At 34.7% G+C, this 15,143-nt stretch overlaps 1 protein-coding gene and 1 long non-coding RNA gene across 3 annotated transcripts; one reads left to right on the top strand and one right to left on the bottom strand.

The window, feature by feature from the left end:
* Window positions 1-415: 415 nt before the first annotated feature.
* Window positions 416-6,640, top strand: LOC104227937 (uncharacterized). Its single transcript, XR_711216.2, has 3 exons — window positions 416-672; window positions 3,488-5,639; window positions 6,230-6,640. It is a non-coding gene; the product is annotated as an uncharacterized lncRNA (long non-coding RNA).
* Window positions 6,641-7,904: 1,264 nt separating this feature from the next.
* Window positions 7,905-13,435, bottom strand: LOC104227936 (uncharacterized). Of its 2 annotated transcripts, XM_009780316.2 has the most exons (5): window positions 12,986-13,435; window positions 10,246-10,339; window positions 9,535-9,572; window positions 9,321-9,456; window positions 7,905-8,692 (listed from the first exon to the last, which is right to left on the bottom strand). In XM_009780316.2, exons 1-5 carry the CDS (start codon window positions 13,334-13,336, stop codon window positions 8,277-8,279), a joined length of 1,035 nt encoding a protein of 344 aa, XP_009778618.1. In that variant the 5' UTR covers window positions 13,337-13,435; the 3' UTR covers window positions 7,905-8,276. The 2 variants fall into 2 exon arrangements, with proteins under 2 accessions (XP_009778618.1, XP_009778619.1); XM_009780317.2 differs by lacking the exon at window positions 10,246-10,339 and having other exon boundaries at window positions 9,535-9,577; window positions 12,981-13,435.
* Window positions 13,436-15,143: the final 1,708 nt, after the last annotated feature.

Below are 15,143 nucleotides of genomic sequence, written 5' to 3'. Positions count from 1 at the left end.
CTTTCGGCATTTCAAGCCTAAATTAGCTACGGACCTCCAAAACTCAATCTGAACACGCCCCTAAGCCCGAAATCACCCAACGGAGCTAACGGAACTATCAGATTTTCACTCCAAGGCCGTCTTCACACTATTCCGACTACAGTCAACTTTCCAACACTTAAGCTCTCATTTAGGGACTAATGTCCCAAAACTCTCCGAAACTCAAAACCGAACGTCCCAACAAATCAAAATAGCGGAAATAAACTCGGAAAAGCAGTAAATAGGAGATCAGAGCGTTAATTCTTAAAATGACCGGTCAGGTAGATACACGTAGACGAAGACTTCAAACTTCTGCTGGAAGAAGTTCGGCGCCTAAACACTTTCCTAGAAGATGCTGCAAAATACCACAGTGATAGCAGTCTGTGGAAACAATTGGTCAGGGACATCAGAGTTACAGTGCATAGAGCTGAGGATGTCATTGACAAATTCCTGGTTCAGGCGAAGCTGCATCAAGAGAAAAATGTAGTGAAAAAGCTTTTTGATTTGGGCCATGTTAACAAAGTTAGGAATCTTGCAAAGTTTATTAAAAGCATCCATGAGAAGGTGAAGGAATTTCGTCAAAATAATCAACAAGCTTTCCAGCCTAAACTTATGCTCCATCAACCACAAAGATCAGTTGCACGGGAGCCTCAGGTAATTAACGCCTGAAATCCAATTACGATCTTGAAAACTTCCGCCCAAATATAAGTTTTCTTCTTCTTTTATTTTCTCTTTCTCATGCCATTTATAATAATTTATCTAATACAGAACTACCCGTTCTTATTTATGTGAACCTATTTTCTTTTTGGTCCGTATAAAAAAAAATGATCCTTTTCTAAATTTGGAATCAATTTAACTTAAACTTACAATTCTACCCTTAATGAGAAACTTTTATAACTACACAAATATTCTGGGCTCCTTTTTGACTTGTTTAGGTCCACAACTTCCAAAAGTCTTCATTTTTTCTTAAACTTTGTGTCCAGTTAAACAGATTCACATAAATTGAAAAGGAGAGAGTGATAATTATTATTATAAGTAATATTATTATAAATTGGAACGGAGGGAGTAGTAATTATTACTCCATCCGTTCCACTTTATGTGAACCTATTTCCTTTTTGGTTCGTTCCAAAAAGAATGAACCCTTTCTAAATTTGGAAACAATTTAGCTCAAACTTCTAATTCTACCCTTAATGAGAAGCTGTTATAACCACACAAATACTCTGGACCCCATTTTAACTTTTTTAGAACCACAAATTCCAAAAAATTTCATTTTTTCTTAAATTCCGTGCCCAATCAAACAGGTTCACATAAATTGGAACGGAGAGAGTATTATTTATAAGTTTTTTTATTATTATTTATTATATTAATAATTAATATTTTAGGTTTTATTACTATTATCATCAGCAGGTGCTATACACTTTGTCCAATGCGGTGTCACGGGACACCGCTTTGTTAAAACTTTTTACTAGATATGTATAAGAAAATTAAAAATATTGGGGATAAATATAAAAAATGACACCTCTTATAACTACAATAATTTATTTATTTATTTATTTATTTTTTCAAATTATGATACCGTTTATAAAAAAATCATGCATACGCCATTGAGCTAATCATCGATATCGCATTAATTGAACAAAATCTAAAGCTCTTGTAAGAAATGACTAGTAGCACAAATTTACCGTATATTGGCAGACCACGAAGAGGAGAATATGAAAGTTAGGAGTAAAAATGAGAAGAAAAACTATTGACATATAAGAGAAAACGTTACTAATTCAGTGTTGCTCTTAACGTTAGGGCTCATTTGTTTTCATGGAATGGTGGTCTTAATCATGTTACAAAATTAAGTTTATTTAATATTTTCTGTTGCAATTGTTTATTAGCTTTTTATAAGTTTGATTAATCATGAAATTTAGATTTTGTATAAAGTATTGAGACATAAATATTCTTGTTAATATATTTTATTATACTCTCGACCATCGCCACCAACTACCAATAAAAGTCGAGCAACACCGAACAATCATCACAACCAACCACACAATCATTACTGCCAAATTATCAACCGCCTCTGTATACTAAGCATCCATCACATTTGTCCACCATCAGCCACCATTTTATATCCGTCACTGCAGGTTATCATCGTGCCGCTAGCTTTTGTGTGTGGTTCATCAAAAAATAATTTATAAAACATCATGTAAAGTTTATCTAATTATTTAATGTGTGGATATATTTTATTAAATAAGTAATTGAATTTTTATTTTTAAAACAAAAATAACTTATATATATTTGAAAAAACAAACAGTATACATTTGTGTAGACAAACGGACCTTGTAATATCTGTGTTTTGACATGTGGAAATCATATTTTGTTCTGCTTCATTCATAACTTAATTGAATTTTTATTTTTAAAACAAAAATAACTTATATATATTTGAAAAAACAAACAGTATACATTTGTGTAGACAAACGGACCTTGTAATATCTGTGTTTTGACATGTGGAAATCATATTTTGTTCTGCTTCATTCATAACTTTGAGACAGTATTAGTTATATTACAGACTAGAGTTTTGATGTTTGTCCAAAGTGCTTCATTGACAAATACCGGAGGAACTTCCAAAATCCTAGTGGTGTTGAACAGTCTCTTCCTTACTCCCTCCTTAGCCCGTAGGTCTGCCACCCTGTTCTGCTCTTGAAGCTATGACTGATTCTTGGGTTCCCCAACTGGATCATCAATGACCTGCATTCAGAAACAAAGTTGTTATAAGGGATATGACCAATTTTCAGCATTCTAATGATCTCTTTTGAGTTAGTGTTGATCACAAGAGGGGTTAGATTATGTTCCTTTGCCAGCTTAAGCCCTTCTAGCATTGCTAGTAACTCAGCTGGATGAAAGCTTTATCTTTTATTACTCAAGAAACTGGGATACAAATGAAGTTGTTTTCTTAATTATATACGTAATGTTACTCATTTAATTGGTACTAAGTTGACTGACAAAGACTTCTAGCTGATTTTTGCTTAATGAAAAATGATACTATTACTCAATATTCTTAGGAACATGACTATAGTTATTCTAATTTCTCTGGTTTTTGAAAGGTTACCGTGGTTATTTTCTTAAAAGAAACAATTATTTTAGAGATAATTTAACTTCTGATCTCCATGATACTTCTTAATGATCGCTAAACCATTTTTGCATTTTCTTTTGTGTTTATGAAAATTTTCTACAAAAGAAACACGTAGCTTCATTTATAAATTGATTTTGCCAGACAAGTAAACTGCTCGATTCGTAATTAGCCAAAGTGTAAACATGGAGTTTCATCTCATAGTAGCATTACACGAAATTTAAGACTCTTTTTCGTTGCTATTAAATATAGTACTAAACTTGATATGGTTGTTCAAGTTGTAATTGCAAAAAAATCAAAAGATTCTCCACTAATATTTTTGATATCCAATCTATCTGATGATTTTAATAGGAGACGTTCTTGGAGGTTAAACATTTGGTTGGCTTTGATTACGAAGCGGAATATGTAATCAGACGACTTGTTGAAGGATCTAGAATTTGTCCCCATTGTGGGTATGTATGGCTGGTCTTGGCAAAACCACACTGGCAAGAACATTTGGGTTGATGTCGGCCGGTCATACGAACTAAAGAACATCCTATTTAAGATTCTGATATCGTTCACGGAACACATTGCACGAATTAGCTATAATAATATGTGAATTATTTGTGGCTAAAGAAGGTGGTACATGTCTCATTGTCTTGGACGATGTTTGGAACATAGAACTTGTGGATTTGGTCAAAAAAGTATTCCCAGAAAACAATAAACGTCATAGGGTCATGATGAACACAAAAACGTGGCTAGATATGCCCACGAATATCCTCATGATCTGAAATATCTGTCTAACGATGAAAGTTTTCAGTTGCTGGAAATGAGAGTTTTCAACTGTAGAAGGCGTCCTGATGAGTTGGTAGAACTTGGAAAAAGAATTGCAAGGAAATGTGGCGGATTACCACTTGCAATACTGGTAATTGCTGGAGCTCTGGAAGCTTTTCCGAACAAATACTATTGGGAAAGAATCGAGAAAAATGTGGGGCAACACCTTGTGAAAGAGAATGACCCTACAAGCTGCTGGAAAATTGTGGAAACCAGTTATCATAGTTTGCCTCAAGAAATGAAGGCGTGCTTCTTGTATTGCTTCACCTTTCCTAAAGGTAATAAGATCCCTGCTACGAAATTGATTGGCTTGTGGATCGCGGAGGGACTTATAAAGTCCAGTCCGACGTATACCTTGGAGGAGATGGCAGAGAATTATTTGGAGGAGTTTGCAAAGAGGGGTCTAGTGTGGCTGTCGAGAGATGATTTTGGAATTAAAAAGCTCAGCTTTTACGACATGTTGTATGAGTTCTGCAATACGGAGGCGATTAGGGAAAGTGTTTTTCAAGAGATACGTCTAACCCCTGATCAGATTTTTCCTACTATACAAGATCCAGATATTTCTCGTCCATTTGCGTCTTGAATCCTCTGCTCTGCTTGATTTGATCTCCACAAAACCATTTGTAGAACATGTTAGATCTTTCCTATGTTTTTCATAGGAGGAGAAACAAATCTATCAGTTGTCTGCTCCTGATATACAACTCATCCTCAAAGCATTTCCACTGATCAGGGTCTTGGAAATTGAATCCGTCAAAATTCCCTTCTCTCAGTGTTTCAACTAACTGTTTCATTTGAGATATATTGCTATTTCAGGTGATTTCACAGAACTTCCTGCATCCTTTGGTAAGCTTTGGAATCTACAATTTCTTATAGTTAATACAAGTACATCGGAGCCCATTCTTAAAATAAAAGCAAATATATGGAACATGTCGCGGTTGAGACACCTGCAAACCAACATTCCTGCAAAATTGCTGCCCCCTCCTATCTCAACAGATAAAGGTTCTTGCCTAAAAACTCTTTCTAAGGTTGCACCAGAAAGTTGCAATAAAGTTGTGCTTGCAAAGGCTGGAAATCTCAAAGAGTTGAGTATTCGAGGGTGAACACAAGCTTTTCTCAGAACTAACATGGATGGATTCAGCACTTTTCAAGGGCTAGAACACCTAGAAAAACTGAAACTGATGAATACTGGTCCTTACACAAGTGAAGCTCTTCACCTTCCTCCAGCATTGTTCAGTTTTCTACGCAAGCTGAATTAGTTAACTTTGTCAAACACGAGGTTTGATTGGAGCAAGGCGGATAGACTGGGGCAGCTGGAATGCCTTGAAGTCCTGAAGTTGAAAAAAGATGCCTTTACAGGTAAGTCGTGGAAGCCGGAGATTGGAGGTTTTAGCCAACTCCAGCTCTTGTGGATTGAAATTGCTGACCTCGAATACTGGGAGGCTTCAAGACTTCACTTCCCAAGACTTAGGAGATTTGTTATTTGGGGATGTCCTAAGTTTGCGAGTGTGCCAGTTGAGCTATCTCAGTTTCATGACTCGTCATATAGATGATGGAAACAAGAAAAGCAGTCAAATCTGAAACGAAATAAAAACGAGAGAAATATAAATGCATGCTCCTAGAAGCATCAAAAATCTTGCTCAATAAAATTTCTCCTGAAACTGATTCCAGGGCCACTCAGTGATGTTAAAAGGTCAGTTAAATTCATTTTGCCTTGAAATGATTATAACTCTCCATTCTAAGTGGTTAATTATGTGTTTACATTCATGTCCAGCTGGTTTCATTTTTTGGTAACAATTCGAATAAAACCGCATCTATCTCTAAATGATATGTGTTTCAATGTTTCATTTAGTAGAATCTCCTGCATGGTATATTTGTTTAGAGAGTTATCCATGAAATTCCGTAATTACGTATTCTTCCCCTTGTATATATTCTGGATTGCATTTGCTCAAACACTGAATTGAGAGGTATTTTTAGTCAAAGTAAAATATAGAATTTGAATCCCCGTAATATGAGCACGGTCATGGTGATATTCAGTTATTTTTTGTGTTTCACCACTTAAACATGTGGTTGGACCATGATTAAGAATAGAAATATCATATGTCTATATTCTGACATATATCGATTTCTATGGGACTAGACTAGATGGAATGTTGTGAAATAAATTTCTTCAGAACCACGAAGAGATTTCCTTTTATATATGTATTCAAAGAAACTTATCTGCAACACTTATGCTCTTTTTCTTTTTCTTTTCTTTTTTCCTTATTTTCCTCTTTTCGGCAGGAAATAATCCGGAGCTGGGATCCTGGTTTCATGGACAAATTCTAGAATGCTCTTTGATACGTTGTCACTGCATTTCACGTTTTCTACAGTCCAGTCATCTGATGTTCCTATAAAGAAAACCTGTTTGTCTTTTGTCTATTCAAGTTTCGTGAAGTTGGAAATAAGTAACCTCGTCGTTTTGGAGATATGTTAAATAAATGTTCTCCACTCTTGGCTTGAAATAAGCCTTTTGGGGTCTGCTTCGTTCTCGATCACGGTTGACTGTTTTCTTTCTCAATAGAAGTATTGTTTGCCTGTTTCCGGAATGTTGTGTCTGTATTGATTTACTTCATTGCGTGTTTCATTACTGAAGCATGTCCGATTGTTATTGTTGAAAGACATCTTACTCCAACCAGATCAGCTGATTATGAATCTTATTCACCATGTCTAATTTTTGAGATGATTATATTTTAATTGGATGGTGCTACAAGTTTATATGTTTCGGATTACCTCGTCCTAAAACGTATAGGTAATCTTACTTTGATAGGGTGAATGCACTAATCCACATTCAGTTTCCTGATTATCTAAATGTGCAAATCAGTTTACTACAGAAATTAGTAATTGAGATAAGAATGCATCTTAATATATATATCTATATCCTAGAATGGGACGATAAAACGTGGTACTTCGAATTGCTCTGGCTCAGGAAAGAATGTTAATGGATCATTTCCTCGTGCTTTGATTTGTTAGCTATTTAAGCTTCTTATAATTATTTGTAGAAATTATACTAGATATAAAATAGTACTACATTAGCAGCAAATAAAGTTACAAAATAGCATACCTTGCAAAGAAGTAGCACGTAGTTGGGGAAAACGTGGAGATGATAGATCAGAATCTAAGACGTCAAGGTGCGAAGGAGGGATGGCGCGCTCTCTGTAGAGATGACAAAATGGTTAAAAGAAAACAGTTATCCATCCATATTATCCATTAAAAAATGGGTTGGATAATGAACTTTTTAAAAATGAGTCGAATATGGATAAGAACCATATTATCCACTTAGAAAATAGTTAACCAAATGGATAACTAATGTGTTTCACTTTTACATTTGTAAAGCCTCAAATTGGGGGTTCCTCAAGTTTGGGAGACTAGGAATTTCCCCAAAAGTGATTATATTCAAGAAGCCATGTATGGATATCCATATTATTCGCCGGATAACTCATTTTTTATATGTATCAAATACAGGTCGGGTCGAATAATTTATCCGTTATTACCCATTTTCGACCCGCTCATATCCGACCCAACTCGCATGTTTGCCACCCCTAATTGGTTGTTTAAACGGACACGAGGTTTGTTGGTTTGAAAATTGATGAACTTAATTTTCATGCTCTAAAGGCTGAAAAATCACCTTTTTTAAAAAATTAAAGAAAGCATTTACCCCTCCCCGAGTAGGGTAAGGTCAACGTACACCCTAACTTCCCCAAACCCTACTAATGAAATTATTACTGGGCTGTTGTTGTTAAAGCATTACACCAAAACTATTGTTAGCCATATGATACTACCATTTATAGACGAATACTTCCATGAATGTCATAGCTCTGCAAAGAAATTGTGTCTTAATAAAATGCATACTTTTGTCAAAACGAGCATATCCTTTTCAAAGACACAAGTAAGGACAGTTATATTTTGATTTATTCGATTTCGAACCAAAGGTCACAAAAATAGCACTATTAGAAAACCTTTTAATGAGATGGTGCAATTATACCCATTGCATAAGTGCCCTATTCAGTAGTGCACTCAGAAAAGTTGTAAAGTTTATAAACTACTCATAATAGTACAGGTGTACAACAGCAAGATCCATGAAACTCTAACAACCAAACGATGCAACTGCTCATCAGATGGGGCAAATACTGAAATTTATCAAGAATCAAGTGCCAGCACCAAGAGCAATAATGGCCATAGAAGATTTCCAACTGTTCCCGGCCATAATTCAAAAAAAAAATTCTTTTGCATGGAACCACCATCGAGTGTAAGTATTAAATATATGGATTGAGCCATCAAACATATTTATCTAATATTCCTCTTCAGAATCCAAACAAAGGCAGTAAGCAACTAAGCCAACAACTGGAACATAACTGAGATTTCTCACTAAGCCAACTTTATCTTCCTGTATATTTTGCGAGTTGCTCCCTATCAACCAAGGTTGGAATATACTGTAGAGACAAATATCCCAGATGAAGGCATAAGCAAGTCTTTCAGAGGATAGATAGCTGAGCAAGAACTCCCATCTATCAGATATACTCCCAAAATCACCATCTCCTCTCCCGAAAATGGCCCAATATGTCGATAGCAGGCAGGCGGCTCCACCAATCAGTCCAACAATAGATGCACCACGAGTCATGATCGAACCCAGTTGAGATGTTGCTCTTGGACGGTACTCTGGGTCGATCTTATTTAGCCGAATAGCCATGTACGGAATTAAAAATGCTGCATCGAATTCGAAAAAGCTCATTAATAAGTCTCTTGTCAAACCAAAATTTATTCACAAAAGAAAAGAGTTACATTTGAAGGGAGCAGAAAATTAAAGATAGCAAAGAGAAAATATCCAGTAACATTAGGCAAGAAAATCTGTGTCAGAATATCTAGCTCTTGAATGAGCAAGAGAAATTTTAGAAAAGTAAATGCAAATAGTTACTCCCTATGTCCCATTTTATGCAAACACTTTCCATTTCTTAATGTCACCTTTCTATATCCAAAAACAATTTAATTTTAAACTTTTCATTTTACCCTTATTGAAATAATTTTAGATCACAAGTTTCAAAAATCTTTATTTCTTAAACTCCATGCTTATACCGTCACATAAAATGGATAGAGGGAGCAATAGCCATGCCATCTTAATCGCCTAAACTCCTAAGTCCTAGTCAATGATAAAGTTTTCAATTCAGCACCCGAGCAATTTTGGTCGAAGCAATTCCAGTATATTCAGGAAATCATATTATATACTACCATTTATCATCCTAGTTTTCGTCAGTTTGACACTTATTGAGAGTTCCATGGGGATGGAGGACTTTATTTTTGGCCACAACCAGAAGTAAGTGTTTGAAAAGTGCATTACTGTTTGTGAGGAACATTTGGAGGCCCCATAAAAGATCTAGTGATCCCTTGTATCTGTCTCTCTTGCGATCACTGAATAGTAAAGGAGCGAACATGAAAGTCCAGCCAATTACAAAATTAAACAGTCCTTCAGACATCTGGTATAAAAATCAGAGAAGAATGTTAAAAACGAGATCCATGCCAATTAATAAATTTGTATTTTACAAAGTAGTTACCGGATGAAGCACTGGTGCCTCCAGTAAGTGGACACCCCCTACTCTGCCAAAGGGTGCAATGTGTAAAGTTCAATGTCAAATTTATGGTAAATGACAGATTGAAAACCGACATGGAAAGTCATACAAGGACAATATTCATATCAGTAACTGCTTAATTTGTAAATTTATATGCATCTAAAAGAAGCAGGACTAAGTTGAGACAGTGGTATAAAATGAAAATTCAACATATGGAGAAGGGTTCTGTTTAAGTGCTATAACAACAGAATATATTCTTAAAAGTCATATATAAAAGTGTTTGGTATGTTAGTATGTATACATTGTGAATGACACAAGCATACATATCAAACGGATGTCAAAGTTGAAACAGAGTTCCCAATTAAGCCAACCTTTAAGGAGTTAGTAATAAATCTGGTAAAGGCCAAGACACAGTGATTATTCAAGAATCAATATTTCTAGTTAGGGCATGCTTCAACATTGAGAAATATAGGTGATAAAGCAGGTTTATCAATGAATAACCAAGGGAAGTGGACCAGATAAAGCAGGTTTATCAAACCTTGATTGATAACCAAGGTTTATCAATCAATTATGGCACCTATTGTCAGCTAAAATATGTGACGAAATTAGCATCTCTAGACAAGAAAGGAATGCAGGTTTACTACTGAAATCTTTGGATTAAACTAATTCGGTACAGTTAATAAGACTTCAACATACCAGCATTCAGAAGAGGCAGAATGAAGAAGAAATTGAGGGAGAGACCAATCAGATCATTGACTGTTTCTGAACTGATTGCCCACACTGGATCTCCCTGCATTATATATCAACATATTTTCAAGTAATATGGAAGTAGAACATTCAGAACTGTTTGTTATGGAGGTATATCACCAAAGAGAAGTCCATGCCGTTGGGCAAAAAAAGAATGTTAAAACTAAGGGTGTCTAATGGGTGGGCCGGGCCGGGCTGGGTAGGAAAAATTAGTAACCGTACCGGTTGGGGTCCGGACCGGTTACGGGTTGGGTCTTACCGAGTTTAAAGGGTTCGGGTTCAACTGGGTAAAAAATGAATCGTAAGGGTTACGGTACAAGGGGCCGGGCCGGGTTAGTGTAATTTTTAATTTTTTTGTATTTTGTATAACTATTGTAAGTTATATTAATATAAAGAATAAAATGAAGATGGGAAAAAATTGCACTTATAAATTGCAAGTGCTACATTTATTTCAAAATTACAAATTGAAGTTTGCATTTAACAAGTAAATTAACGAAAAAAGAGTAAAACTAAATTTTCATGCATAATAATACTTCAAATTAATCTAACAAACTAAAATATTAAGCATAAATACATCTAATAATTTTAAAATAACACAAATTGTCTCAAATCAACTTAAATACGAATTTCTGGAGGACGCTCAAGACAACTCTTCATATGCCTCCTTAAACAGCATGTGCCACACTTTGGACGAAGATTTAAGACTCGACCACAGTTCTTGCACTTTACTTTGGGAACTTCTTCATTTTCTTCTATCACCTCAAAGTGTTCCCAAACATATGAGCGCACTCTAGAAGTACGGGGCATGATTTAACTTGAATTGAGAAATTGAGATTGAGAAATAAGAGATGAGTGAAGAAATGAAGAAGAGGGGGGTGTATTTATAGTTTTACAAAGGGTTAAATTTGTAATTACAAAAAGTGTTAATTTTTTAAAAAAAGGCCCAAAAAAGGGCTAATTGTGCAAATCAGTTGCCCAACAATCAGCCTTTGGGCAACGGCTCCTTGGCAGGTGACCGTTGCCAACGGTAACCAAATAAGCCAATCAACAATTTAAAAAAAAAAAAAAGAAACTAGCCGTTAACCGGTTCTACAGTATTTCTGTTGACCGGGTTTGACCGGTCTGGGTAACCGGTTGAAAATAGGTGAACGGACCAAACCCCCTACCCCTTTCACCCAGCCCCACCCGGCCCCCTTGTACCGGTCCGGGCCGGTTCCAGTTTTAACCGGTCTGGGCCGGTTCGGTTACGGTTAAACCCGGCCCGTTAGACACTCTTAGTTAAAACCATATATACTTCTATTGTTCCTATCATGTCCAAAAGGTGAGGAACTAAATTCAGAAGTCTAACGTGCATCACATCATCAATTATAAAGGTGATACACAACCATAGACAGGTAAATGCAACTTCTATAGTGAGCTATGGGAAAATGAGTAACTATCAGAATGAACTACAACAAAATCTTAATATTTTGAGGCTTTTTTCCAAGAAGAAATCTGGATCTAAACAGATTTCTGAAGTTTGAGTATTAACAGAAAAGGAAATAGATTCTAATAGAATGAAATGCAGGCGAAATAGCACTGTGATACAAATGACAGTCTCCAGACTATGGTGTGAAATATTTTCAGAATGTTCAAGAATTTGCTTGTAAGTGAAATGTATCTCTAGTTTCCTTTTCAATATTTTCTGGCAAATGGTAAAGTTAACCTCCAAGTATCTAACAGATATAAGCCGTGGGAGACACAAACTTAAAAACTAGTGAAGAGTAGCCTCGCAATCAAATATTCAGATATACCACTTAGTGAAACTATATTTTCACTTGCCTCAAAAGACAAATTAAGTAGTTTTGGAATGAAATAAGCCCGAAAAGAGTGGAATGGATACAAAGGATTGAGATAGCTGACCCAACAAGTTTGGGATTGAGGCTTAGTTGATTGATACGTTCAAACTCGAGATTGGAGTTGTCCGCCCCATTTAGAAGTTAGGTTCCAATTCCAACAAAAGCCCTTTGCTCTCTGACCTTCACTAGGCCCAAAAGAAAAATTAGAAAGGAAGAAAGAAATCTGTTCAAGTATTCATGTGTGTGACCTAGTAGTCGATGAAGCTGGGAATAAGAACCACGCGATACCATGGTACAAATCACATTAGAGTTAACAAAAGGCTAAGTGATTTCTTCCGTAGACAGAGCCCGGCAAAATAACGAGAGGTGGAAGGTGGCCCAAACACCCTTATCTTGAATAAAAATTATGTTCAAAACCATAAATTTTCAGCTCGTTTAGATAACAACAGAACCAACACAAGATAATGTATGGTAATGAGCAACTAAGATACAAAAGATGTTGGCTTTATATACTCCATTGCAAAAAAATCACTATAGAATAGACCATATTAGCTTCGGAGTGGTTAAAACATCCATAATTAGAATGATCATTAGTACACGAACAGATGCTAAAAAACAGCTAATTGAAGGTGCTAATTTGAATGCTCATATGAAGAGTCCAGTAGTACAACTAGGCTATATCAAACTATTTAAATTTCAATGTTTGATTTCAGATTTTTCAAATAGTTACAATCTCTTATAACTAAAAATACAACAAAATTTTGTAAAACTCGGTGATTCAAGAAGAAAGAATAGGATTTAACTGTGCGTAATAGGTGAAACGAAATAAGACAGAGGAAGTAGTACATTACAGGTGCATAGGGAAGTAAGAAGAGCCACAACACGTACACTCCTTCCGCAGTCCACAATATAGCCTGTGTTAATTTCCTTATTTTCTCATCCCTTTCTAGAATTGAATCCATCCCTCCACCTCCACCGCCACCAGCTCCTGTGGTAAAAAGGGTTTTCCGGCGAGCTCTGTTGCAAAGACAAAGCCTTCCTAGTTGTAGCCTTTTCACTTTGGGCTCCAACCCAAAGTGTGCACTAGTCTTGGACCTTTTCGTATTGTGGCCAAATGCCAAGTCAGTTCGTCTGCCATGGCTGACTAATTGATGGCCAAGTGCTAAGTCAGCTTTGGTGCATAACACAGTTGCCGGCAACATTGCCGGAGAATGGCTTAGTTGAAAGTTTTCTCCTTATCCAATCAACTAAACGGGCCCTTAAAAGAGGTTTATCACCCAAGCGTTGTTTTTTGGGAGAATAACACACTTACCCACTAAAACAAAACTATTTACTCTTGCCTATCTATTTATTTTTCTACTCATCAAACTAATTATATTTCCTATCCATAGTAGTTTTTGTGGGAAACTTTTTCTTTTTTCTTCAATTTTTTTTATTTCTATGCTTCTTCTTTTTTTCCTTTTTTTCTTTTTTTCTCCTTTTCTTTTTTCTCGTTTTCTTCTTATTTTTTTCTTTTTTCCTTTTCTAATTTCATTTAACTTATTTTTTTATATTCTTTTCTCTTCATAATCTAATTTTATTTACTATTTTCACTATTTTTTATTATTCTTTTTTTATATAATAAGAAAAAATAATTGATATAATAAATATTTGTTCACTTTTTTAAATATAACTAGTATAATATACCTTTTGTCTTTTTTTAATTTTTAAAATTCAGTTATTAAATTGAAATAATATCAGTTGTCACTTGATCTAATTCACTGAATATTACACTGATTGCTGCTGAACACCGTAAATTACATAATCAACTTTTAAGAATCAACACGTGATTGTCATGCAAATCTTGATCTCCTTCCCTATAAATATCAGTACGTACTCTACCATTAGCAGTAATACAACCAATTATGGAGCAAGAAAATATAATCTACGGCCACCAAATCTTCATATACACTAGTTAGAATAGAAATGATAACAAAACATTGGAAAATGCAATAAAAGTATAAGTAGCAAAAAAGACTTCTAGAAACATATGATACCAATATGGTATACATGTATACCAACAGAGTATATGATTGCTCTAGAATATTGCTACAACTATCTGCGACTATACTAATGTACCAAAATATTAAGGATGCAATAAAAGTATGAGAAATTACATGCTCGCAACTAAATATTCGCAAAGCAACTTGCTCATTCCTTATGTTAATAGGGTATATAGTTGTATGGGGTCGTTCCAATAATTATCTATAATTATAAAAACTATTACATAATACACATAATCTATGTTCGTCGGCACAAAAAATTCCAGTACTGCAAATCATGTTCATATAAATAATTTCAGAATAGTAATCACTTAAAAATGTAGCTAAAACAACCAAAAAATGTTCAAACTACCATATGATACCAATATGGTATATAACTATACCAACATGGTATACAACTTTACTGGTTAATTTTCGGCAACTGTATGACTATACTACTATTATATAACACACATGCATAAAGAGAAAAATAAAAAAATAGTGTACCATATATTAATATAATAAAGTATTTCAAGATATTGTACTATATTACTATTATTAAAAGAAAATTAAATAGTGTACCAATTAAATGCAGCTAATACAACCAAAAAATGACTCAACTAGTATATGATACCATATAGTATATAACTATACTAATAGGGTATATAGTTGTACGGGGTCGTTCCAACAACTGCATATAACTATAAAAACTATTACATAATATACAAAATCTATGTCCATAGATACAAGAAAATCCAACACCGCAAAATATGATCATATAAATCATTTCAGAATAGAATTCACTTAAAAATGTAGCTAAAACAACCAAAAAATATCCCAACTACCATATGATACCAATATGACATATAATTATACCAATAGGGTATACAGTTCTACTAATTAATTTTAGAAAACTATATATGGCTATACTATTATTACATAATACACATGCATAAAAAGAAAAATAAAAAAATAATGTACCACATAT

This window comes from Nicotiana sylvestris, chromosome 4 (assembly GCF_000393655.2).
Source record: "Nicotiana sylvestris chromosome 4, ASM39365v2, whole genome shotgun sequence".
NCBI lineage: Eukaryota > Viridiplantae > Streptophyta > Magnoliopsida > Solanales > Solanaceae > Nicotiana > Nicotiana sylvestris.
The sequence above is the reverse complement of the archived record's forward strand: the minus strand, read 5'-3'. Positions and strand labels throughout refer to the sequence as shown.